This window comes from Bos taurus, chromosome 11, assembly GCF_002263795.3.
Source record: "Bos taurus isolate L1 Dominette 01449 registration number 42190680 breed Hereford chromosome 11, ARS-UCD2.0, whole genome shotgun sequence".
Lineage (NCBI taxonomy): Eukaryota > Metazoa > Chordata > Mammalia > Artiodactyla > Bovidae > Bos > Bos taurus.
In genome coordinates this window covers 64,907,225-64,933,249 of record NC_037338.1, presented here as the reverse complement: position 1 = coordinate 64,933,249, position 26,025 = coordinate 64,907,225, and the positions used below count along the sequence as shown (strand labels likewise).

At 39.2% G+C, this 26,025-nt stretch overlaps 1 protein-coding gene across 6 annotated transcripts in view; it reads right to left on the bottom strand.

The window, feature by feature from the left end:
* MEIS1 (Meis homeobox 1) overlaps nucleotides 1-26,025 on the bottom strand; it is a 188,059-nt gene that overhangs the window by 63,424 nt on the left and 98,610 nt on the right. For all 6 annotated transcript variants that reach the window (XR_009496298.1, XR_009496297.1, XR_009496299.1 and 3 more), the window contains 1 exon segment: nucleotides 5,875-5,951. Coding sequence is in view for 2 of the 6 variants with exons in the window: in XM_005212878.5 (XP_005212935.1) it covers nucleotides 5,875-5,951 (77 nt within the window). In the remaining 4 variants the exon portion in view is untranslated.

Sequence of the window (26,025 nt, the reverse complement as noted above, 5' to 3'; positions counted from 1 at the left end):
GTTTCCATTTTTCCTAGTATTAGCCATCTGATTGAACACAGCGAGGGAAACCTCTGAGTAAACTAAGGAAAAAAACCTATAACAAAGTATATTTCACAGACTGCAGAGTCATTTTCAAAGAGGCTTGTTTGCTGGAAATTTTTTAAAATCTGCAGACAAAAGCAGCATCTCCGTTGAACTCCTAAGACTCTCTGACATGACAATACCTGAAGGTTTCAAATTCACAGCTCTTTTCCCTGCGAGCTATTTGCTCAGCTTTCCTAAATAATACCCTGCCTGCCTGGCGCCTTGCCAGCTCTGTCTGAGGCAATATACAAGCTATACATTTTTTGACTGATTTCAATATTTTCTCATGGGCAACTAGACAGTATTTTATCTAGTGAGTATTACTGATTGCTCTAATCTAAGCCCAGAGTAAGCTCCTGTAAAGGTAATATTATTAGAATTGACACTCAAGGTGAAAAGCATAGCAATTAACTATGGCTTGGAGAACAACAACCCATTCCAAGAGATGCTGGAGAGCTGTTCTATTTGTGTTTCCTTCTCTTCCTCCTTCTTTTAAAAATACTGCACCTGTTACTCCATTGATCAGTTAGGAAGTCTACCTTAAATGTAGGTTACACTTGAATTCTCAAGGGAAGAAGTTAGGCCACCTGCTTAATAAAATTACCTCTTACGTGTGAAGTGGTTCCATCCCTAGGTGATTCCTAGGCAAAGAAAATCACTGTATACTCTGCACTCTCATTTTGTAGTGAATAGGAGACAAATGACCCAGCACTCCTTGCTTGGTGCTCTCTTTTTTCTTTTTACATCTGTTTTCCTTGCTTTTGTGTCATGCCTCTGTTTAGTTTTATTGACAAAACAATCTGTGCCTAATGTTTAAACAACATCTGTAAAATGTATTATTAAATTATGTTGGAAGAAAAAGCAGAGCAATTCTATGAAACCCTGTGACCCCCTATTGATTTTTAGATCTCAGAAGTTGAAAGGATAATTTGTGAATGTTTTAACATTTACATCTACACAGGTACCTGTATTTATAGAATCTTTGATTACTTCTAAAAGTATTTGCTACATTATTACCATAATTCAGAAAGAAACTTGACCTTTTACAGTTGAATCTGTTTATTATAATAAGAGCGATCCTATTAGAAAAATAAGTTTACATTTTTACCTACCAATGGCTGAAACCTCCAAAGATAACATACTTCCCCTGCCACTGGTAATCAATGGGAAGTGATGCCTGAATGCTTTATAGTTTTGAAGACAACAAATGAAAAAACTAGGAAAATCTGGTATGTGTACTAAATCTGAGAACTTGAAGAGCTATGATGGTTCCGTAAAGTGTCATCTTGGAGTTCCCATGTTCCCTGAAATCTTAGGCACTCTGTTGATGGAGAGGGATTCTTCTGTCCACATCAACACTGTATTTCTTTTAACTATGTATTTTGCACCTAAAACCCACTGCCCTCTGAGAGACAACAGAGTAATCATGGAACATTAGGCCTTAATGGGAAAGTGCACAGATGAGAAGGGCTAAACAAAGGCAATGTAACATTTATTCAGTACACTCTAGGCTAGAACTCTGCTGAGGCAGGAGGCATCTGAGGCATGCAGCAAGTAAGATACAATTGCAGGCACAAGTTTTCATCATATGGAATTCCCAAGTCTGCAACATGGCTGTGAAAACATGTAAGGGAGCCTTTATTTGACCATTCTACACTCATATTTTCAATATAAAAGAATAAAGTTGGTGTATTCAGGAGAGGAAAGAACCCAGTATTGACATTGTGCATATGTGTGTTTGTTTTCTTCAAAGTTCTGCCTTCATATGAAAAGGTCTACATAACCATCTAATCTAAAAATTTAAGAAGTTTCCACCTAAATGACAGTCAACATATTAGTAATAGTTTTACCCTGATATAACTGAAGTATTTATTGCAACCAGAACAACAATGAAAAAACAATAAGACAAAGGCATCAAATGCTATTATTTATCATTTTTGGCTCAAAACATAATTGGGAGTGAGAGAGCAAAGGAAGAAGACACACACATTTATAGCACACATTATTAATATATTTTTAAAATTATTATGCTTTAAGTCAAAGTCTACCATAGAATGCTAGTAGATAGAAATGTTTAGGCCATTAGTTATGGAGGTTGATTTTTTTAAAAAACATGCGGTTACCTCAAATAGTTGGATAATTTAGGTAAAATATTTTTACCCAAATTATTTGCATAATTGCCTCAATTCTCAAAAAATGTCTTGGCATAGATTTTTGCTACAATGTCTCATCTAATAAATGTCACATTCCATCCCAGAGCCCAATTCCTACAAAGTGCTAGTACCAACCATTTTACGATTTCTCCTGTTTGTACTCTGATACATAGACCAAACACACAAGTTAAAACTTATTTCTTTTAATTCAGATTTTCTCTTAATCAAATCTGTCTTGTTGTTTTACATTTAAATTCTCCCTGTGATCCCCTCTCCCCACCAAATCCCATCTGCTTTATCCTTAGTCAGCCAAGGCAGGTAGTATATATTACTTATGTCAATTAAAAAGGCGTAAAATTAGTTCAGAGAGGGAATGAAAGAATTATTACAATGCATCAAACTTTTCTCATCTCATTTTTCTGTCAAAATCTAACTTTAAGCTGCATCAGCCAGGGTTTCTATGACAAGCTAACAACTCAACAGGAGTTTATATTTTTCATACTCATATTGTGTATTTCAATACATTATGTTGCTGCCAATAATTATGACTGATCTACACCCAACCTGCCCTTCAGCATCTTATTACATCTCTTCAACAGTGACTCATAGTTTGTACAAAATGTACATGTGTGTTAACAAGTCTTAAAAAATCCAAAAAGGAAGACACACAATTTTAAATGTGCCTAAATGAAGTGAAAGGGAAATGCTAAAATACTTATGAAGTGGTTTTTTTTTTTTAATTATTATTTCCAGAGTGAGGTAACGTGGGCTTGATGTTCAATACGGGAAAAGTATTTACAGGCTCTCAAAAAAACTTTGTATAATTTTTTTACTACGATAAAGAAAAATGAGCTCCACTTAGTGTTGTGTTCTTTCATCTTCAAGTCTGCCATCATCATTTAAGATTCTCTCGCATCTTGGGTTTCAATAGAGTGCCATCTGGGTTTCCCCATTTTTGCCTCATATTTGCAACTCAAAGTCCAGAGAAAAAGAAATCAGTTATCCGTTCCATAAAAGGAGAAGGTTTGGATGAAAAGTAATACACCGTTAAAAATTCAAATCAAATGTGGGAATGTCATTATTCACCGAATTTAAAAGAAACAACTTCTCTTACAACTTTCAGCTACTGGAGGGGAATTTCTCTACCACAGTGGCCCTCAGTCTTTTGGTCACCAGGGGCCCATTTGGTGGAAGACAATTTTCCACGGACCGGTCAGCAGCGGGTGGTTTCAGGATGATTCAAGCACAGTTGTGTTTGAGCTCCTGTGAGAATCTAATGCCTTTGCTGATATGACAGGAGGTGGAACTCAGGTGGTAATGCGAGAGATGGGGAGCGGCTGGAAATACAGATGAACAGCTTGGCTCACTCACCCACCTCTCACTTGCTGCTGTGTGGTTTGGTTTCTAACAGAGGTTGAGGATCCTTGGTCCACCACAAAGCTGTTGTAGAGTTGAAACAATTGCCAAATGCGAAGCAATGAAGTGCCAGCAGAGGTCACTTCTCACTTCATACAGAAGCAGAGAGCCCGTGCACACTGCATGGTGCCAGGTGAGAAGAGAGTTGGGTTTACATCCCAGGTTATAAGGAAAAGGGATTTTCAAGTTATGTGCCTGTGCAGAATTGAATATCACAGTGAAGTTTAGGGTAGAGTCTGCATCTATGTTGAAAAATTATTATCTGGTACGTATGATAACTTTTTAAAGTCCTTATTTTTTCCCTCTTAATCGCAAAACCGCGGAAATCTGACTGTGACTACTGTGCAGAGACTCTATGAAAAGACAACCGTGCCCGGCTCTGTGCCACAGGAATGTCTGCCTGCCCTAGCACCCAGAGGAAATATCCCAGGAGGCTGTCTACCTGTAACAAGCAGCTTGTATTGGAATCTGTTCTCTGGTAACGATGTTTGTGGATAGAGTTTTCTAGCAACACTGAAGAGGAAGAGAGATGGCGTGTGTGATAGCTCACCTGAACGGGTAGTGTATTGCCTTGCTTAATGAGAACTGGCCCAGCCACTCCTTGGCCCTCAAAGGGGATCATTTCCCAGAGAAATAAATCTTTGTACAGCCTCCATTGTATTCAAATTGCGTCCTCATCAGTTTAACTTTTAAAATATGCAGGAATTTAGGAACGTGTGCAAAATGGATAGTCTGCCCTATAATACTGTCCAGAACAATTTGAAAAACAGAGTTCAAGTATACAGTATCAAGAATGTTGAAAAGTAAGATACAGCTGCAGGTATAAGAGGCAAACAAAAAACCCGCAGCAGCCACAAGACTCCCAGTAACATGCTCAGGTACAGCATGTCTTCTGTTGGTTCCTGATCCACTTCACTAAAAGGGCTGCAAAAATTGATCTCCCAAGGCCGCCATAAGGTCACTGAAATTGATAACCCTTACAAGCAATGCTTATATGGGTCTGTCTGTGTCTTGGAGATAGTGCACTTTGTAAATTAATCCTCCAAAGGCAAATATATTGTAAGTAGCTTGTTATCTCTAAAATACTAAATTGAAGAATACATGGGATTATATTGACAGAAATTACATTTTCTGTAATGGGGCTTAATATATCTGAAATCTCTCCCAAAGGCTCCCAGGCTCTCTAACAGAGAAGAGTCTGTTAATGTAGGTGCAATGGACATCAAGAACAAATTTATTCACCAAAATGGATTAGGCCATGTAATCAGAGATTCTGTAATATTAATCTTTGACACTTATTGAACAGAAAGAAACACTTCTGTCTGCAGACTGGCATTCTCAGTTCTCCTTTTTCCCCAATCAGGCTTTGGGCCTTTTCTGGATTTTACTTCAAAGAGGATAAGGTTTCCCCATCATAAACACTAATCTAAAAATATTGGGACAATTAATTAGATACACTTAGTTTTAAAGGAGATCAGATTTCGATACCCTTCAAATATGACACTAGCTCTGGGTGATTATATGGACCTGGCTTTCAGCACAATCACAAAGGGTAATAAATCATACTTCCTCAAAGGCTGTTTGCCACACTGCTATACATTGAGTCAGAATATTGTTGGCTATCCTTGGTACATAATCTCAGCTTCTCTTCCAAATCAGGAATTTACACATTTACTTAGAAACAGTATTACACAACCCTGAGATACATCAAGTTTTGAATAGCTTCAAAGTAGAAACACTTTTTTTTTTCTTTTTTCCATAGGGAGATAAGAGGGATGGAGTGCCCATCCTGGAATGCACTGTCTAACAAATTCTCAGTGAGCTTAGTTATTCAGCGAATTTAAAATCTAACAGATGTGACAGTGGAGTTTCTTGTTTCATAGAAACAAGGATATTACTTTTTCTATTGATCGTCCTTAAAGATTAAAAAAAAAAAAAAAAAAAAACACCTGAGACATTTACAGAGCCACAGCTAAATGAATTAAACACTTATTTTTACTATGCCTAAAATTTGTCAATTTATAAAGGAGGTGTAGAACAATACGGTGTTTTCTTTTCTAGCAAGTGCTAGAAAGAAAACTTTCTAATCTAGCAAGTGCTGTGGCTCATCCTGTGTTCTCACCTTTGGATCAACAAGCCACCAGGGAAAACTGGGTGTGTCTTCTTAATGCAAAACAAGAGCTGCAGGTTGCCAGAGGGGAAAGCAGATTGTGTGTAAACACAAAGCCAAATTACTTACCAGTTGTTCACTTGAAGGATGGTGAGTCCCGTGTCTTGTGCCAACTGCTTTTTCTGTTCTTCAGAAGGGTAAGGGTGCTGAAAGAGGACAAAAAGGATGGGTGTATACCTATATGCTCCAAACACACAATGTGCACATCACAACAGGTGCAATGCTAGGTGCAAGGGATTCAATAATAAACACATATGCTCTGTTAAAAATAAAAAGATGTGTGCATCAGGCAATTTGAGGCGATTTTGTCAATAACGTAAATGTCTGCTGAGGTCTATAATTAAAGGTAAAAATGCTGAGGTGTGTCACTCTTATTAATGGAATACTACATCATCTAATTAACAGCAGTAAAAGACAAGCCAATTACAAAGATTAGTGAAGTGTATAAATAGCTACTTAGGATACTTGCAGAACCTTGATATGGAGTTTATTCTTTAACAGGTTTATTTGTTACAAACACAGAAAGTTCAATAGGATCTTCCTTGTATTTTACAGGATTAAAATAACAAATCCTTTTTGACCATACAAAAGTGTACCACCTTGACATAATATTTTTCTAGAACCACAGATTTCTAAAGCTGACCATTGGACCAACAAGCTCAGCCTAGGCCCCCAGAAAGTAAGCATTTTGTTAGCATCACATTCTCCTCTCAAAAAAAGCACCATGTTGCTGGATACCAATATCAAAGCTGCTGCTGCTGCTGCTAAATTGCTTCAATCGTGTCCAACTCTGGGCGACTGCATAGACGGCAGCCCACCAGGCTCTCCCGTCCCTGGGATTCTCCAGGCAAGAACACTGGAGTGGGTTGCCATTTCCTTCTCCAGTGCATGAAAGTGAAAGTGAACACGCTCAGTCATGTCCGACTCTTCGAGATTCCATGGACTGTAGCCCACCAGGCTTCTCCGTCCATGGGACTCTCCAGGCAAGAGTTTTGGAGTGAGTTGCCATTGCCTTCTCCATATCAAAGTTGAAGTGGGTGTATTTAAAAAAAAAAAAAAAAACACTATTCATTTCAACTCTTCTGTAAAGCACAACCAAATGAAATTCTACCAAAGTTGGTTCCCTATCTGAATGTCAACATACTCTAGGATTCTGAACACAGGCCAATGTAGTAAGGTCAAAGACCAGAACATTTTGCGTGCGAAGAACAAGTCTCAGGAGTTAAGAGTGGACAAAAAATATTACATGATTAGATAATAAAATGAAATCCATACTTCTTGTAAAAATGTTTAGAATTCTACTAAGATTAGTTTTGGCACAGATACTTTCTATTTAATAGTCAACTATATCTAAGTTTGAAATATACATTTCTAAAGCCTGGGAGAGAAGCTGAGGACATGATTTCCATCTAGTTGAGACACTGACTATTTTGAACACTTCACCCCAATAAACTCTCCCAAGATAGAAACTGTCCTGATAGTCAACTTTCTCTTCTCTATATGAATGGGAAAAAGCACCCCAACTCTCCATTTTACTGTATGTGCCATCAGAAATTAAATTCTGGTCTATTGAATGTTAATTAACATAGCTTTCAATCTTATTAATAATGTCCGATTAGATGCTTAGAAGTCTCGTTAATGACCACTTCAATGCTCTTATATGTAAGTTTAAATATGTTCTATATCTATACACATGGGATTCGTTTGTGGCAAGCAGAGATGTAGCCATTTTTCCCATAAGCATTGTGACTTGATTGTCACTTAATCAATAAATACACAATTAGAATAAGGCTTTGCTTTCATGGAATATAGTGCTGCTCTCTTAAGAGCTTCGAGTATATTACAGACAAAGTGGTAATTAATCCCCATTATATCCCTTTGAGGGACATAAATGGAATCTATTGTCCCTCCCGTTTTACAGGTGAGGACACTGGCCCGGGGCTGGCACGATCGGCAGCAACATGACCCAGGCATATTTCCTGCTTCCCATCCAGCATCTAAGCCTCTTCATGACAGAAGGGTGTGGCAAGGCCTTTCATAATCTCCATTCCTGTCCCCCTTCAAAAACCTCCATACACTCACCTTGCCTGCAAGACTCACCACCATCCAGCCCCACCCACCTTCTAGATGGTATCGTCTTCGCCTCACCCCACCTCACTTTCTGTTCAGCCATCTTCCGTTCTTCCAACACACCAAGTAGGTTCCTACTCGCAAGTTCCTACTCCAATGTCATTGTCAAGTCTCAACTCAAATGCCAAGCCCTACCCTCCCCACTCTCCACTAGCCTGCCTTATCATTCTCACACCATTCTCTCCGCTTTATCCCCATAAAAGCAAGCATCACACTCAGAAACACCCATTCTGATTATTTCTTTCCTTGGTCATGTTTCTTTTCCCACTCATTTAAGCATCTCAAACACCCTCAAATTTCTCATTCACCATCCTCAAAGCCCAGACCTTCACATAAAGGAAACCAAATATTGATGAGACAAAGGAATGGCTCTAACTTGCCATGATACACAGATACTTTCCACTCAAATGCAACATCAAAATGTATGACAAGATTTTTTTCAAAGCCCATAGGAAGTATAAACAGTCTAATCCGAGATCCACAGCACTACTTTTCTTACTTCATTCCTAAAAGTGATAGCTACCCATTCTTTTCAAAGCAAAGTATATCACCTCCATAATCGGTGAAGATCATAGGTGACAATCACCCTACTCACTAGGATGCCAGTCATCACAAGCAAAATCTAATGATTGAACACTGACCTAAAAGCAATTCACTGCCCAAGGTTTAAAACACGACTCCTATTGCATAAATATTTGCCACACAATACAAGCCAAATGAAGGGTTTCCCAGGTGGGACAATGGTAAAGAATCCCTGCCAATGCAGGAGATTCAAAAGACATGGGTTTGATCCCTGGGTTGGGAAGATCCCCTAGAGTAGGAAATGGCGATCCACTCCAGTATTTTTGCCTGGGAAATTACATGGACAGAGGAGCCTGGTGGGCTACAGTCTATGCGGTTGCACAGAGTTGAACACAACTGAGCACAAAGCACGTATATATACATATAGTAGATCTACATCTATACTAGTTGAAAAACTACATAGTTATATATGACCCTATTAGATTGTATAAATTACACTGCTATTCACTAACCATGAGACTTTGAACAACAGGTAACTTTTCCTTGATTTTATCATCTGGGAGTTCTCCAGGCTAGCAATTCTTAAGTAATACAAACCTGACTGAAATATGCAAATTTTAGCATCTAGTTGTTGGTACTATTTGCTATATAGGGTTGTATACTGATGTACCTAAGTCATTTCCAATCTATAACATCCTCTATAATATAATTTGCTTACAGTTTTGCCAGGTCTTCTTTCAGTGATTTTCAAAAGAATTAATAAACATGTCAATGGTCCCTCTTCACCACAGCTGAATGGTAACACCTTTTGCCCTGTCTTGTTAGTTGTGTTTTAATATTATGACCAGAACTGGATAAAAATTAATATTTATGCCATTTACCTTTAGTTACTTTGAAAATTGAGAATTGTCACAGTCATTTATTTGTGCTGTGTTTTCAAGAGTATTTTTGCATGCTTGTTTGTGAGCAAGTTTTACATAAATTCTTAGAAAGCAAAAGAGATTCACATTTTATTTATGCAAGGGGTGTCAGGAAAATTCTCTTTGGATCTTTAAAGTCACCTGAATCATTATAGCTTCAAAGAGCAATCTATGGCCTGCAAATTGTCAGTGCAAATTTAGATTGTTTCTTTACATCATGCAGTTTCTGATTTCATAATTTAAATATCATAAAATGAGAAAGTTCAACCCTTTTATTTTCCCCTCTGTCACTTTTCATGTGATCTGATTTTAAGTAATTGGAACAAACTGTGCCTAATTTCATGCAGCATAATTGCCAGGCAGCCTCAAGCTATGGAGACCCAGCACTCTGTCTCCATTAAACAATTTTCAGTTGTTCAGGATATATTTTTTTAATAGAAATGAACGAGCCTGGATGAAATTAAATATCACAATAATCTGGTCATTGTTAAGGGGAAAAAAGAGGTATCAACAAAATTCCTAAACCTTTGTCTATGGTAGGACAACTGGATATTTTTCTTTTTCTGATAGTTCTTGGACCTAGTGTCCTGCAAACTTTCCATTCCCTGAAAAAATAAAAATTCATATTTGCTAGAATCACATGAAAGCCACAGCTTCAGGTAGTTAATCCACACTCAGCCAAAAATTCACAAAGAAGGAGGCTTTTTAACTGAAATCCAGTATGTTTAACTATCTTAAATCCTAATCATCTTTACTAGATAAGCGTTTTCTGGACAGTATGAGTTACTCCTTTGTAGACTTAAAAAGAAAAAATGACTTGACAAAAACCCCACATGCCACAGGCAAGGCTGCTGTGAAAACATTCAAAGCCCAGTTTGCGTTCTGCCCATAGGGCTAGGGAGACCATGAGAAGGGCAAAGGTAGATGTCATTTTACAAAAGAGAGGAGGAGTGCCATTTTAGGAAGAAAATAGAAAATTTATTTCAAACCATTGCAACCACAGGGCTAGGCCCCCCTTGCCATTTTCCTGAACACCTTTGCTATTATGGCATCTAACCAGCAAGGACGCTGGTTGAAGAAAGATCAGTGGGTTCTCGTGAAGGAAAGAGGGATAGCACTTGCCAGATATACCAACCATCCTAATCACTGTGGGATATCAAAGCAAATTTGACCACAGTCCAATAGACGGTGACGGGAGACCTCTCCTTTGTTGTGTACATTAGCTTCCTGCCATTATCTCTTAAAAGCTTAATTATTTGCAAACAATTGATCAAGATGGGAATTTGAGAAAGGATATGCAAGGACCACTGGGAGAACTGCAACGCATTAAGAGAGCAAACAAAATTACCTTTAGATCTTACAATAAGAATTAACGATTGAGACGGGAGAGTGAGGCAGGGCAGTAGCTGCAAGGCTTCTTTCTGGAGTGTTTCCCATTTGATCTGCATTAACACCTCAGGAATGAGTGAAAGCCATAAAACAGTGATTATGTATGGGTAAAGCTGACCCTCCCTTCCAACATTAAACCTGCACACATGTATTAGGCTGGCTTCCCTGGAGAGAGCAGAGCTGCTGGACTCAGAGGGAAAACAAGTGGCTTGTGGGCAGTGGAACCCGAGCTAAAGGAAAGAACTCACTCAATGACCATCCTGATTTCAATAATCAACACCCTGACTTCTTCCCCATCTCCTGCTGAAATAGACACTACTTGCCACTCTTCCTATGTTTCTGGAACTGCAGTGTGGCTTCTAATAATGACCTCAGATAGCAGTGATGGCTCAATAACCCCATCAAAGAATAAAATGATCCCCAGAGTATGTGTCCTGTGTAGTAGAAATAGAGGTTGTCTGGAAAAAAAAAATCTAAAAATAGCTTACATAAAAATTAAGTCTGAACTGTCCTTTTACCAGAGAGAGAGGATAGAAAGTGACAGGAAGAAAATGGCAACTCTCTAAAGAAAGTTATCTCTGTCCAATTCCAATCTTGTGCTTGAGAATAGGGAGGGGGGTCCTGATGTTGGTTATCTGGTATTTACAAATTTACAACACACTGGAAGAAAACTTATTTCTTTAAACAATCCAGCCCACTCTTTGAGATGCGCGTTAATGGGAAAAGAAACTCTTCAGCACACACAGATGGAAAATGTCCAGCTTTCTATCTTAACGATATCCTTGACCAAATGTACTCCTTTCATCAAATCTTCCACCCCTGACTGCAAATGTGGATGCCAAGACAGTGATGAACTTTATCTTATCTACCCTGGTAACCAAGTTTCAATAATGCTCCCCCTTCACTGCCTTGCCCACTCTAACAGCTCATTGTAATGGCAGCAGAAAATTTGAAAATAATCCTGTACAGAGCTCACTGGTGAGATAATGGAAAGCTACGCTGCCCCTTCTCAAGCCTCAGATTAGTAATTTCTTGTGACACAGAACTGCCTCTCCACCGAAACTGCAAAACAGCTATAACAAAGCAATAGAGGTGGAAGCAATTTTCAAGCAAAATGTTACATGCTATACTTTAAAAGGTATGGGAATAGGTACCAGGGGAGCTGAATCTAACAGGAGGAATTATGGCAACTGTCCAATATCACCCTTATCAAGGCAATGTTCTGTTGCTTGGCTGAATATGTTGGAAGAACAATTTCGGAACTTCTTTTATCCCTTTTTCTCCAGCCCTTTGCCTCCTCCACAGCCAAGTTTAATGCATTAATATAAGTTGACCTTGAGCTAAACTCTGGTATGTGATGGAGAGATACTCCCTTTAAAGAAGAAGAAGAAAAAAAAACTACCATATGGCTCTTAACCATTGGATCTCTGTGTTCTTTTAAAACTTCTACTGAGTTCTTGTCACTAAGGGAATATTGTAGATCTAAAATAAAATAACCAGCTATGTATGTGACCTCTAAGAGCAGAAGCAGAGGCTTGTTAACCAAATATATTTGTATTTGTTTAACATCATCTTTTTTTGCCTATAAAAACTTCTGCCACTTTAAATAAACTTGCAGCCATTTTCCCCTTTTGCACTGACTATGAATAGCTTACACTGTGACAATTACATTGATCTAGGATACTTCTTTCCTTTAAAAAAATCCATAATGCTTCCCTATTGTCTTTCAGCCTTATGAATTAGTTTTACTGTTTCAGTGAATGCTTTTTTGTCTTCTGACTGCACATTATCAAAGAGACACTTTGTGCCTCCCATTTGCATTACAAAAGCAGAGTACCGTGCAGTGGAAGAGCAAAGCCTGAATGCATAGCAGTTGAGTCCTGCATCCTCACGGGCTGAAATCAAAAGAACGGTGGTGGGGTCCTGACTGGCTAAGAAGCCAAAAATGTTTGGAGCATCATCAGTGAAGTTACAGGATTTCAACTTGCTTTCTTAATTCTCAACCAACGGTCCCAGATTGCCCAGCGGCTCAGACTAAGTGCTCAGCACTGGCTTCTTCTGAAGCCCAGTCGAGCCATTTTCCAGACAAGCCCTCCAATTTCTTGTCTATCCAGCAGTGGTTATAAGAAGTTGCTAGTAGGAAGTGTGCAAGCAGGAAGGTCAGGTAGGAATCTCTAAACTTGATCTTATTACATGAAAATGACATGAATGTGGAAGGAAAAATTGAACACTAGGTAGTATTTAGTAACAGTCTTCAGTTTTGCACTAATGAGACTATACAATACACAGCACTGAAAACGTTGTTATATATTTAATTATAAGAGGCTAATACTATAATGTATTCCCTGTCTCATCTATCTGATCTTTTAATTTCTTATAAATATCCTTCAAACATAAAAACACCAAATAAAGAAAAAAAAAAGGATACTACATTAGAATACATTCATAATCCTCTGTATTGGGAACTTTTTTTAAGTTGCTTGCAATTCCATTATAATAACAATGTTTAGATCTATTCTTCAGTAGCTATAGATATGTTCCAAGAGTATTTTTAAATATATGCATTAAAGATATAAAATTTAGACTCTAAATTAGCAATTACTTATATCCTTCTAAAAGTATTAAAATTCATGAAGAGTGCTGAAATTACTTTGAACAGTTATGATTATTAATGAACCCCCTGAATATTGATTCTCTTAGTAGGAAACCATGGCTATAAAAGGAAACACAGAAAAACCTATAAGAAAAACAGGGTAAGAGGAGTAGGGGATGGGGGTAGGGGTGGGAACAGGGGAGAAAATGAACTTCTTTTGTGTACTTTTTGGATCACTTTAAATAACAGCTCGTTTGAACTCTTCTAGATTGTCAGTAGGACATGTGCATTACACAGATATACTCTTGGTGACCCTAGGAGTGGGGACTATGCTCAGTTCCACTGTACAGATGAGAAAGCTGAGGCTCGGCTAGGTCCCAAAATGTGCACAAAGGTTCACAGCTACATAGATCTGGAGCCAGGTCAGCCTCCCTCCGAGTTTCTCCACTTGGCTACACTTTCACTGATGTTTCTTTCCCATCTCTCCATTCCCTTTTTAAGCTAAACATTGTAAAACCAAAAACATATTCTAATGGAACATGAACACGAAAGTTCTCCATTGCAGTGAGTGGTGACTGTTTCTCTGCAGTTTTAATAGCCTAGATCCAGGGAGAGTTGCCTCCTTCCTCCCCTCCACCCCCAGCTCACATCCCCACTGCTTCTGCCCTGCAGGCAAACATCAAGGGTCAGGGAAGGAGCTGTGAGGTGGAAGTTAGTTCATCAGGACTTTTCCCCATATTCTCCCTCCAGCATCCATCCAAAGGGACTTGATTAAATAGCAGCTTAGTAGTATTAGTAAGAGTGATCGAAGCGGTCATAGCAACATACACTAAGAAGTAAGGATGTAACAGGCAGTGTTTCAAATCCTTCACATGCATTAACTCACGTCATCTCCACAAAACATTATAAGAGAGGCTCAATTATTATACCCATTTTACAGATGAAGAAACTGGAGTACCAAAAGGACCAATAACTTTCTCTTCACACAGTTTGTAATAGAGCTGGGATTTGAAACTTGGTGACTGCAGATGGTAACTGCAGCCATGAAATTAAAAGACTCTTACTCCTTCGAAGAAAAGTTATGACCAACCTAGATAGCATATTGAAAAGCAGAGACATTACTTTGCCAACAAAGGTCCGTCTAGTCAAGGCTATGGTTTTTCCAGTGGTCATGTATGGATATGAGAGTTGGACTGTGAAGAAAGCTGAGCGCCAAAGAATTGATGCTTTTGAACTATGGTGCTGGAGAAGACTCTTGAGAGTCCCTTGGACTGCAAGGAGATCCAACCAGTCCATTCTAAAGCAGATCAGCTCTGGGTGTTCTCCAGCTGAAACTCCAGTACTTTGGCCACTTCATGCGAAGAGTTGACTTATTGGAAAAGACTCTGATGCTGGGAGGGACTGGGGACAGGAGGAGAAGGGGACGACAGAAAATGAGACGGCTGGATGGCATCACTGACTCAATGGACGTGAGTCTGAGTGAACTCCGGGAGTTGGTGATGGACAGGGAGACCTGGCGTGCTGCAATTCATGGGGTCGCAAAGAGTCGGACATGACTGAGTGACTGAACTGAACTGAACTGATACCATACAAGTTGAGAAAATTCACTTCCAAATTATTTTTGTTTTCTAAATGCTGGGTGGAGCCAACCCACTCATTCCTGATGAGTTAATCATGAATACATAGATGATGATTACTACTCATTTTATGAAGAAGCTATTATCTTAATGTGTGTGGGTCTACACCTCAGTTCTGTTAATGGAAGTAATAGGAAATTTTGTTACAAGATACAAAACTTAATGGAAACTAATACATCCATCACTTTATTCATTCTTCTCGTGTTGCTTATAAACATAAGAATGAGGGTAGGTTATATGCAAGAACACTCTTTAAGGATTATAGAAACAAATGCCTGCTCTTCCATCCAACTGCATTACAATATGCCTTAAATTGTCTGCTTTGAAATTAATTGTTGTGTGTTTTTCTACCAATTACTTTCATTTTGTATGTGATTCTTAATCAAATATGAGTTAAATTCCATTTGGAACCATTTCATTTTAGTAGAATACTAATAAAAACACAGGAATGCTATTGCCATTTACAAGGCAACCAGCCCAGTTCTGTGCCCAATAAATATTTGTTGTATAAACGAATGAGTGCTATTGAAGTTAGAGACACCCAAAATGCGTCAACTAGCATTTATAAGTAGATGACTTCAGATAAACAGCAGAAAACTAGCAGCCCCGTTTCAACAACTGTTCATCCTTCTCACTCAGTTCTACAAATCCCAAAAGCAGCGTAGATTTTATTTATTTAACTGACATGTTATAATGCTCACACTGTGCCAGGCAATGTTCTCAGTACTTTACAAGTATTTACTTGTTTAATCCTTCTAACAAATCTATGAGGTCAGTGTTTTTACCCTGATGTTACAAATGGGGAAACTGAGGTGCAGTTTAAGTTACATGCAAATAGGAGGAAGTTGGTATTTGACCCTAAGAAACCTAGTTCTTCATGTTCTTCATTCCTGAGTTATTCTGTTTGTCTTTCTTAGCATGTACAAATTCCCCTGAAGTTTCTTCAAAACCCACTCTATGTTGTTTTGGGTTCACATGTTGCAAAAGTTCCCTTCCCACTCTCCAACTGCAATGTAATAAAATTCAAGTTCTCCATCTCACAGGACTGAAGAAAGAATAGAGAAGACAGTTTCGACATACAAGCCTCCCCCAAGAATTTCACTGTAACAAATAAATCAGTGGCATACCATCCTAGATCACTTTGCTGAAAAGAAAGTTCATGACCAGTTAATACAATAAACTTCAATAAAGTAAGGATCTTTTCCAAACTATATACAGCTCATCTCCACTATTGCCGAGAGCGTGCCAGCTACAAGGAGACCTATCCCCCACCCGAAGAACACTTTTCCTCTTTAAAAATCAAAGCAAAAGAGTTTTGAAACCGTGAAGAGAAAAGACCAGGAAGATAAAATACAATGATAACACTTGGAACGAGTCTGTTGACAGTCGTCATTATTGCCTTTACAGACACTTTGTCCAGCATCAAATATTGAGGAAAAACACTTGTACAAAGAATAAAGTATCCATAAGTGAGAAACAAAACCAATACACTTGTTGAGAAGATGTCTTGAGAGAGAGAAAGCGAGAGCTAGGGAGAGAGATGGAGAATTCGTGCTGCTCCCAATATGACTAAAGACCCCTGGAACTGGTACTCATTCTCTAGTGCTAATTTTCCCACTTAAATTACAGTGATGGTGTAGCCTCATCTCATTAGAGATCATTGTCCCCAGTAGACAGTTGTGTTTATGGGGGACTCTGGCTGTTCCACACCTGCTGATCAGGTTGCTATGTGATCAAGGCTGCATACAAACAGCAGACTCGAGCTTGCTGGACTGCGACTGATGAGCCCAGGCTAATTCAGGGGTGATTATGTAGTTTACTGGACCACTAAACCTCTTTAAGCTTGTAATTACTGCCTATTTGAGTAAAGAACATTCAAAAGCAATTCACTGCATCATGCCTGCCACAGCTGGAAGCAGGCTGCCAGCAGTCTGTGGGGACATTAAAATCTACAGGGACGTGGATTGAAGCCCAGCTAGCAGACACTGTCAGCAGCACCCGCAGCCAAGTCTGTGCACATTCCCGCTCACCTCTCCTGACCAAGCTTACCATTAAAGGTGCCATGAAAACTATAGAACAGCCATAAAGATGACAAATAACGGACTGAAATGATACAAACTACATTTTAATGATTTTCCCCCTTTTGTAAAGCTAAAATCGAAAACCTCTTTTCACAATGCCAAAGAGAGAGAAAGCATATGCTTTACATAACACGCAACACTGAGATTTGCCATGCACTTGGTAAAAGTTCTATCCAAAAAAATACCAACTTGAAAACAAAATGCCCACCTTTTAGGCGTTCTAAAAGAACTGGGATGTACCGTCATCTGAGATTTCTTCCACCCACTTAGCAGTCGTGTTTATTACCTTAGCTGGAAAAATATTGTTTAGCTAGTGGATTGACATTTTCAAAGATCACGTGTAGATTTCTCCTGTTAATGAATTAAAATGCTGTTCAGACACCTAAGTGAAATTTACTTTCAGGAGTCAGAGAAGATTTCAGGGGAAAAACATGTATCAGTATTTATCAATGTTCTGGTTTTCTTTTGCTGACACCTTAACAACTGTAGTTCTTTTGTACAACAAAAGTGTAAAACATGCTCTGCATTGCTGCAGATATAATTATTACTTGTCTCTAAGTAACCAAAAGAAAAAAAAGACTGGAACCTAATGAAGGGGGATTAAGTTAATTTCTTTTTTAGCTAACAGTTTCCTGTCTCTCAAAATGCAGACCTTGGTGAAGATAATGTTCAGGGAAGGAAAATTAAGCTTTTTATTTCACTAAAATCTCCACTTTGGAATATTGATATTAAAATATTAAGATGATGTTTATTCTTTAAAAGTATGTAAATTTGGTATTAAATAAAGCCACAGAAATCCTTTCTGACTACTTCATCCAAAGTCCACAGATCCAGGGGGTTTATGTATTATCTACACATCATTCCTATTAATATTCATTAGGTAGGTCTGCTTGCATTTTTATAAGCTGTGAGAGAGGCAAAGAAACAACCAGAATTCTTTAACACACAGGCATTATCAATTCAATGTATGCCAAATAGCAGAGCACCCTAATCTGAAGTTAAGATTCTAATACAATTTACCTTTGCTTAGCTAATTTTTATGAAAACTCTTTCCCCTTTACCCACTGTAGTCTAAGCTATTTAATTATCTCTATTCTCTGCAACATACACTTCAATTTTTAATTTAAGAGATTATTCAGCACTGTACTTTATCTTGGTTAGCAACAAAACTCTTACCTTGCAATCAAACTAAAGAGAATTTCCCTTTAAGGAAAAAAAAAAAAAAAAAACTAAAAACTTTAAATTGTCTTAGTAATAAGATTACCTTTATCTTTATGAACCTTTTTAAGCAAACCCCTTTTAACTCCCCAAAGCATTTATTGATGTGAATTCACGGTCTGTCTCCAGAGTGGATTATAGAAGAGGGAAGAGTCTTAGTCAAAATTTGGGCAGATCCCCAGTATTTGTTTCCCAAATCATGTTTCCTCGGTCACGCAGTCTACCCAGACAGGGAAATGCTCACAGGGCTGTGGATGTTTTTCTGTGGCATTCCCAAAGAGCCCACAGACATTCCTGGAACATCTTAGATGAGTGGGATAAAGAGTGGAACCTGTCACCAACAAGATGACAGGATAAAGGGGACAGAAATAAAGGTACTCAAAGTTAACTTGGAATGTAAATTGGGGCAACCACTACAGAAAACGTATAGAGGATCCTTAAAAAACTAAAAAGTGGTACTACCAGGCGATCTAGCAATTTCACTCCTGAGTCTATATCTAGAAAAAAACAAAAACTCTACTTCAAAAAGACACATGCATGCCAATGTTCATAGCAGCACTATTTACAATAGTCAAGACATGGAAGCAACCCAACTGCCCATCAACAGGTTGACTTAAGAAGATGCATGTGTATATATATACATATATATGTATATATATAGTCCATTTTATATATATATATAAATATATATATAATGGAATATTACTCTGTCAGAAAAAATAATGAAATCCTGCCATTTGCAGCAATCATGGATGGACTTAGAGAGTATTATGCTTAGTGAAAGACAAATATACTATATTATATAACTTATGTGTGAAAAAATAATACAGGGACTTTCCTGGCGGTCCAGTGGCTAAGACTCTGTGCTCCCAAGGCAGAGGGCTGGGGCTCAATTCCTGGTCAGGGAACTAGATCCCACATGCTACAACTAAGACCTGGAACAGTCAAATAAATAAATAAATATTTTAAAAATAATAATACAAACAAATCTATACACAAAACAGAAACACAGTCACAGATAGAAATAGAAAACAAATTTATGGTTACCAAAAGGGGAGGAGGGACAAATTAGGAGTATGGGACTACCAGATACAAACTATTCTATATAAAACAGATAAGCAACAAGGATTTACTGTATAGCATGGAAAGTTATACCCAATATCTTGTAATAAACTATAATGGAATATAATTTGATAAAAAACAAACAAACAAACAAAAGTTAATAGCCAGTCTGAAGTGGTTTTTTTAAGCTATGCGTTTGGGTGAGCTTTTATGTACTCTATATTTTATAACACTTCACATTTTCAAAGGCCTTTATTATATTTCATGAAATTTGAGACTTACACTTACTTGGTCAGGTTGGCAGCATAGGTAAAGCCGCCTCCATTTTATGGACGAAAAGATAAAACTCAGAGTGGACACATGGCAGGTTATGTGGGCAGGAAGTTGCGGCTCACAGGCCTGGAGCTCAGGCTCTAACTTCTCAATCTAGTTCTCTTTACACTCTTATGAAGCTCAAAGTTAATCTTGTAATGATAAAATAAAGAGCTGGAGCCATGTTTTTCAGAAAGCTACCAAGAGTTGGCCTCTACAATGTAAGCAAACGTGGGCCCAGCCTCTGTTTTACTGTGTAAACACGCATTGGTCTATACACAAAGGGTGAAACAAAAAACCCAGACTAAAATCAGATAAAGCAGAACATCTTTCAAAATGGCTGTCATCATTTCTAACAAAACGTACACTACGTTTTGTTACGGTGCTGTTAAGTGCTACGTCACTTCTGTCGTGTCCGACTCTGTGCAACCCCAGAGACAGCAGCCCACCAGGCTCCCCCGTCCCTGAGATTCTCCAGGCAAGAACACTGGAGTGGGTTGCCATTGCCTTCTCCAATGCATGAAAGTGAAAAGTGAAAGTGAAGTCGCTCAGTCGTGTCCGGCTCTTAGCGACCCCATGGACTGCAGCCTACCAGGCTCCTCCATCCCTGGGATATTCCAGGCAAGAGTACTGGAGTGGGGTGCCATTGCCTTCTCTGACATATGTAAGCTAAGTAGTGCTAAAAGGTCTTGAATAATGGCATTAGTCCCTTCTACAACAGGCTTTGGGAAAGAGATAGCTCAGTTGGTAAAGAATCTGCCCGCAATGCAGGAGACCCTGGTTTGATCTCTGGGTCAGGAAGATCCACTGGAGAAGGGATAGGCAACTCACTCCAGTATTCTTGGGCTTCCCTTGTGGCTCAGCGGGTGAAGAATCCACCTGCAATGTGGGAGACCTGGGTTCGATCCCTGGGCTGGGATGGTCTCCTGGAGAAGAGAAAGGCTACCCACTTCAGTATTCTGACCTGGAGAATTCCAAGGACTGTATAGTCCATGGGTCACAAAGAGTTGGACACAACTGAGCGACTTTCACTTCACTACCCAATGACTGAGTGGTTTGTTTCTCTTTGAATCAACTAGACAATCTTATTTTATTTAATATGTCATTCCTTGCCATTTCATGTGTGATGTGAGGTTGCTAATAACATATACAAGAGGCCTAATTTCCCCCATGCCTACAATTCTTCCTAGGAGGACTTGGGCCTGTGTGGAGAGCCATTAACCTGGGCAGGTCAGGGGAGTGCTCATCAAGTCCATTTCTGCTTCAGTGATGTGGTTATACATTGACAAACAGCAAATCCAAAGGAAAGCATTTTAAGAGGTATTGGTTTCAAGAGATGCCGTTAGGTATACCAATTGAGCTAGATAACTGAAGCTCAAGTCCTGAGGAACCCACACGAATTGGGTGACCTTGATCAAGGCATTTCAAGTCTCTGAGCCTCAGCCTCCTCATCAGTGAAAATGAGGATGACAAAACCAGCAGGGGTCAAATGATACAACAGACACTGCATCGCTTGGCACAGTGGCTGGCCCGGATGGAGGGCTTAGTAAAGCGTAGATAAATGTGACATGCAAGGTCATGCAAGGTTGCAAGGTTGGGCTAATCTAACCAAACATACCATATATATATAATTTTTTTTTCTCAGTTTGTTGGGAAGAGGGTCTGACTAGGTAATCCTTGAAATTTATTTTTCTAGTGTTTGTTAGGTTTTAATGTTTTCTTACAATTCTCTTTATTTAGACAATCACTTCTAGGGTATCTAAAGGCAGGGCAGCTTCAAAGGCAGTCACACAGGGCCCCCCACACAAAAGAGCCCATGTCTGTTTTCATTTGCTGGTATTGCCATCTTGAAGTTCTTCATAAGCCTTCTAGAAGCCCTGCATTTTCAATGTGCACAGTTTATATGGAGGATGTATGCATTCTCTAGAAATCCTATAGCAGGTCCTGCTAGAAGAAGGGAGGCCACATTTTCCCCATCAGATGTTTTATATGCAGCTACAACCCCCTTGAAGTTATCTGAACTCCACATGGAAGTGAACAAATAATTACTATATTCGTACTAAACAAATGTGAAAAAAGAAAACAGTAAGTAGGTGAGACATTGTAGATGTGTTCAGGCCTCAGACAGAAGAGTAAAGACACTCAGACGACCCTCTGCTGGGCTGCAAGGGCTCACACACTCCTGTAAGTGCCTAAATCACCCTTGGGGACAAACTGAGTCACCGAGAAAATATCCCATAATATCAAGTCCATGGGGAAAAAAATCAATAATCCGGAACCTTCAAGGTGTGAGGCCCATTCTGGCCCACTGGATGCAGGGGCGTTGGGAGCCTTTGTCTTTTGGTGGCTGGGAGTTAGAAGTGGCAGTTCGCCCACCTTCCTTGGCAGGGGATGAGCGTCACATTTGGCAGAAAAGTGTGCTCTCGAGAAAAGGGAGCAGAGAATCTTTTGGCCTGGGCTCCAGCTAGGCTAGATCAAGAGTGAGAACTCACCCTTGCATGCCAACCAAATGCCACTGTAATTAAAAACAAACCTTTGGAAATAAAAGTATCTGGAAATTATTTCGGTTCCAGCACATTCACAATAGGATCTCATCAATAGTTACAATTAACTCACTTGGTCATAGGTTTCTGGAGGTTGGAGATGGGGTGGAGCTGCCATTTTATTTTCTCAGCCTGCTTAAACAGAATTCTGCTTTTTGTTTAAGGAGGTCCAGATAAATATATAAATAGGCAAACTAAAGAGAAAAATGTATGTAATAAGGCATAAAGTTTCAGAAACCTCTAGCATATTTGAATCAGCACCTTATAGCAAATCTTCTAAGGTGGCAGCCCTGATTTTTAAAAAATGCAAAATTCTGTTATTCTGATGATGCCAAATGATGAACTCGAGTATTATATGCATATATTTTGTTTAATGGCTTCATTTATTTTAATAACAAAGGGAAACTAGATTTTACAGATGAAAGCTTTTTTTTTTTTCCCCTTGGCTCCAATGCAACTGGGATTTTAAAAATCCGTGATGTTAACCAATATGTGATAATGGCTGCTCTCAGGAGCCCTACTTCATACCACTTTATGCAGTGGAAACCTACACAGAGTAACTACCAGTAGAGTGCCACAGATTTAAGAGGGCACGATTGGGTCTTATGATTGTTCGTGTCTTTCCTCTGAATGGTTACATGTTCAGTAAAGCGTCAGCTGTGGAATTACTGAAGCAATGGGATTAACTCACTAAAGATTTATTATAAATGAGGCAGGAAGGTGCTGCTCATGTGATTTCGAGGATAAGAAAATAATTGCATAAACCCCTTTTTCCTCTGTTCAGAAATCTGCCTACAGGGTTTAATATTTTGTTGAGAATCAAAAAAATAAATCACAGCAAGTAACTTCAGTTTAATTCTTGTCTGATTTCTTCATTACACTGGATATCTATAATGAATCAGGACACCAGGAGCTCATCAAAATCAGTTCTCATGGGAACAAAAGGCACGCCACCCCAGAACCTCCCTGTCAGCCCCTAAAACGTGCTCATTTATTCAAAATGTCTGGCTACCTTCAGAAAAGAAAGAGAGAGAGGAAAGAGAAAGAACGAAAGAAAGAGAAGGAAGAATGGAAGGAAAGAAGAGAGGGAGGAAAGGGAAGGAGAGAGGGAAGTATTTGACCCATTAAACATTCTGGTGAGATGACACAAACCAAAAGTCTGAAGTGTTTTTTTACTGAGAGCCATACCTTGAAACTCTAGAACACAACAGATGCAATTCACCAGCCACACACAGGATGTAGAGTGATTTTACCGACACTATAGTGGCCTAAGATGGCAGCTCGTGATTAATAGCTGTGTCATCCTTGGCCCCGCTGCAGTCAGGCCTGGGGTCTGATCCTGACACACAGAGCCTTCGTCTGCAGCCAATCAGCAGATGTAAGCACACAGGCTCTGTCAGGTTGACATATCATGCCTTCAACGATGTCAGCGAGTATTAATGTTCAATTATCTGTCCTAGAAATGACCCACGCCTTTATGCATTGTGTGACTGCGCACATGGCACTCTGGTAATCCCAAAGACAAGGGCAGAGATGCCCGCAGTAAACCAGCTACTGGGGGTTGGCTTTCCAACGCTGTCATGACATTGCCTTGCAGTACAGAATAGGAGATTTATTCTTAGATTTTTTTCCTGAACCTTATTTGAAAAACCAATAAGCTATCTATCTATCTTCCTTTTAGTATGTCTGCATGCCAGTAGTCCTTTCTATTTAAACATCAACCCTTCACATGAGTCATCAGTGACTAGCCAATTGCACTGAGCCAATCGTTCTTTATATACGACAATGAGCTGCTCATTATGTGTGGGGTGCTGTGTTATTTCATGAAACCAGGTGTATTTCATTTACCATCAAAACAAAATGACAATAGTAGGTGCTTCTGGAGCAATGTCAAGATCAATTCAACTTCAACTCGCAAATCTGAAGGAATCTATTCAAGCCAGCCACCCCTCCTGTCCACTATTAAAGATCAGGCCTCTGGCAGAGGCATGATTTAAAAAGCATACCTGATATTGTTTTACTTGTTAACCTTTACAGTTTTGCTCCAGTGTTTTAAAATACTGTGTTGATTTGTTGTAGTTAAATTTAAAATCCTCCTTTCTCATGTATCATGGTAAGAAAAGAAATTTTATCTTAGTAGACAGCTGCATTTGCATGGTTTTTTTTGAACTCAGGTTCAAAGGTTATCAATAACAAGTTTGCAAACTTCTCATACAACCAGCACTGAAAGATAATGTACAGTAATTGCATGATAACTTCCTCCAAAACTGAGATAAAGCCTTTAATGCAATCTCAAGTTCACCAACCTGTACATGATAGTAAGAACTTAAGTAGTTCATACTGCAACTCAACAAATCTGCCCCATGAGACAAATTTTTAAAGAATAGAAAATGCAATTATTTTTCCTGTGGAAAACCACTAAAAATCATTATTTTGCCTTAATTTTACCATGTGAAAAGCAAGCTGATTATGAAACATATCTATTAAAAGTCTAGCCAGTCACAGTTTGGTGACTTGTGTTATTTCAATCTATACATGTACTCTCAACTGCACTGTGAGAGTCCTTTTATCTTCTTTACTCTTTTTTTCCCTTTTCTTGGTCTGTCTACTGTGTTCCCAACAGCAATTTTTTCCAAATGACTCCCACTCGCCTCTAGCTCCCAATCCTACCCCTGGGACTCTTAGCAGTTGACTTTGCCTCCTGGTCTGCTAACAGAACTAGGAGGGGAAGAGTACCCAAAACCTACCTCTTGTGTATTTCTAAACCTCCCTGCCTTGATCTTCCTCTCCTGGTTCTCACTTGGTGCTAAGTCCATGCTCTCAGATGCCATCCCATAACTCTCCCCACTAACCCTCTACTGCCAACTTGCTCTTGATCCTTGCTACATTAATCAGTTCTTTTCTACATTTATCTTCAATGGTTCCTGCTCTATTGCCTAAGTAATTAATTAGACTGGGCTTTAACAAATTGCATGGAACATAGTAGCAATTCCATGAAGAACAGCTGTATGCTATGTGTAAAGGTTCAAATCTCCCTTCTCCTAAATATTAAAAAAAGAGAGAAACTTTTCCCTCTTGTTACCACTTCCTCCTCCTGCTGCTGCTGCTGCTGCTGGTGCTAAGTCATATCAGTCATGTCCGACTCTGTGCAACCCCATAGATGGCAGCCCACCAGGCTCCGCCGTCCCTGGGATTCTCCAGGCAAGAATACTGGAGTGGGCTGCCATTTCCTTCTCCAATGCATGAAAGTGAAAAGTGAAAGTGAAGTCGCTCAGTCCTGTCCAACTCTTAGTGACCCCATGGACTGCAGCCCACCAGGCTCCTCTGTCCATGGGATTTTCCAGGCAAGAGTACTGGAGTGGGGTGCCATTGCCTTCTCCGACTACTTCCTCCTGCTCCTGCCCAAATTGTAACCCTTTGTATATTACCCCTTAATCAATTGCAAGCCTCTACTGTCACATTGCCCATATGCCCTAGAATACAGCTTCTTTCTCTTCCAAAGGCCTGAAACAGGTCTTTCAAAGGTCACTGGTGATCTCCTAATCCCCATACCAAGACCTTTTCTAGTCTTTCTACTTCTCAGGGTTTGATTGCCTCTATTTTGAAACTTTGCTCTTGCATTTGGTCAATAAATATCATCAAGCATCTCTCTTATGGCTCTGAAGATACAGAGGTGAAAGATTCAATCATCTTATTTATGAGGGAGGCAGTTCATAAATAAACAGTCACCGTGACAAGTATTCTTTATCAGATGACCATCAAGGTGCTATGGATCTGAAGGCAGGGGCCATTTTCCTTTCTCCTGGAAAGAAC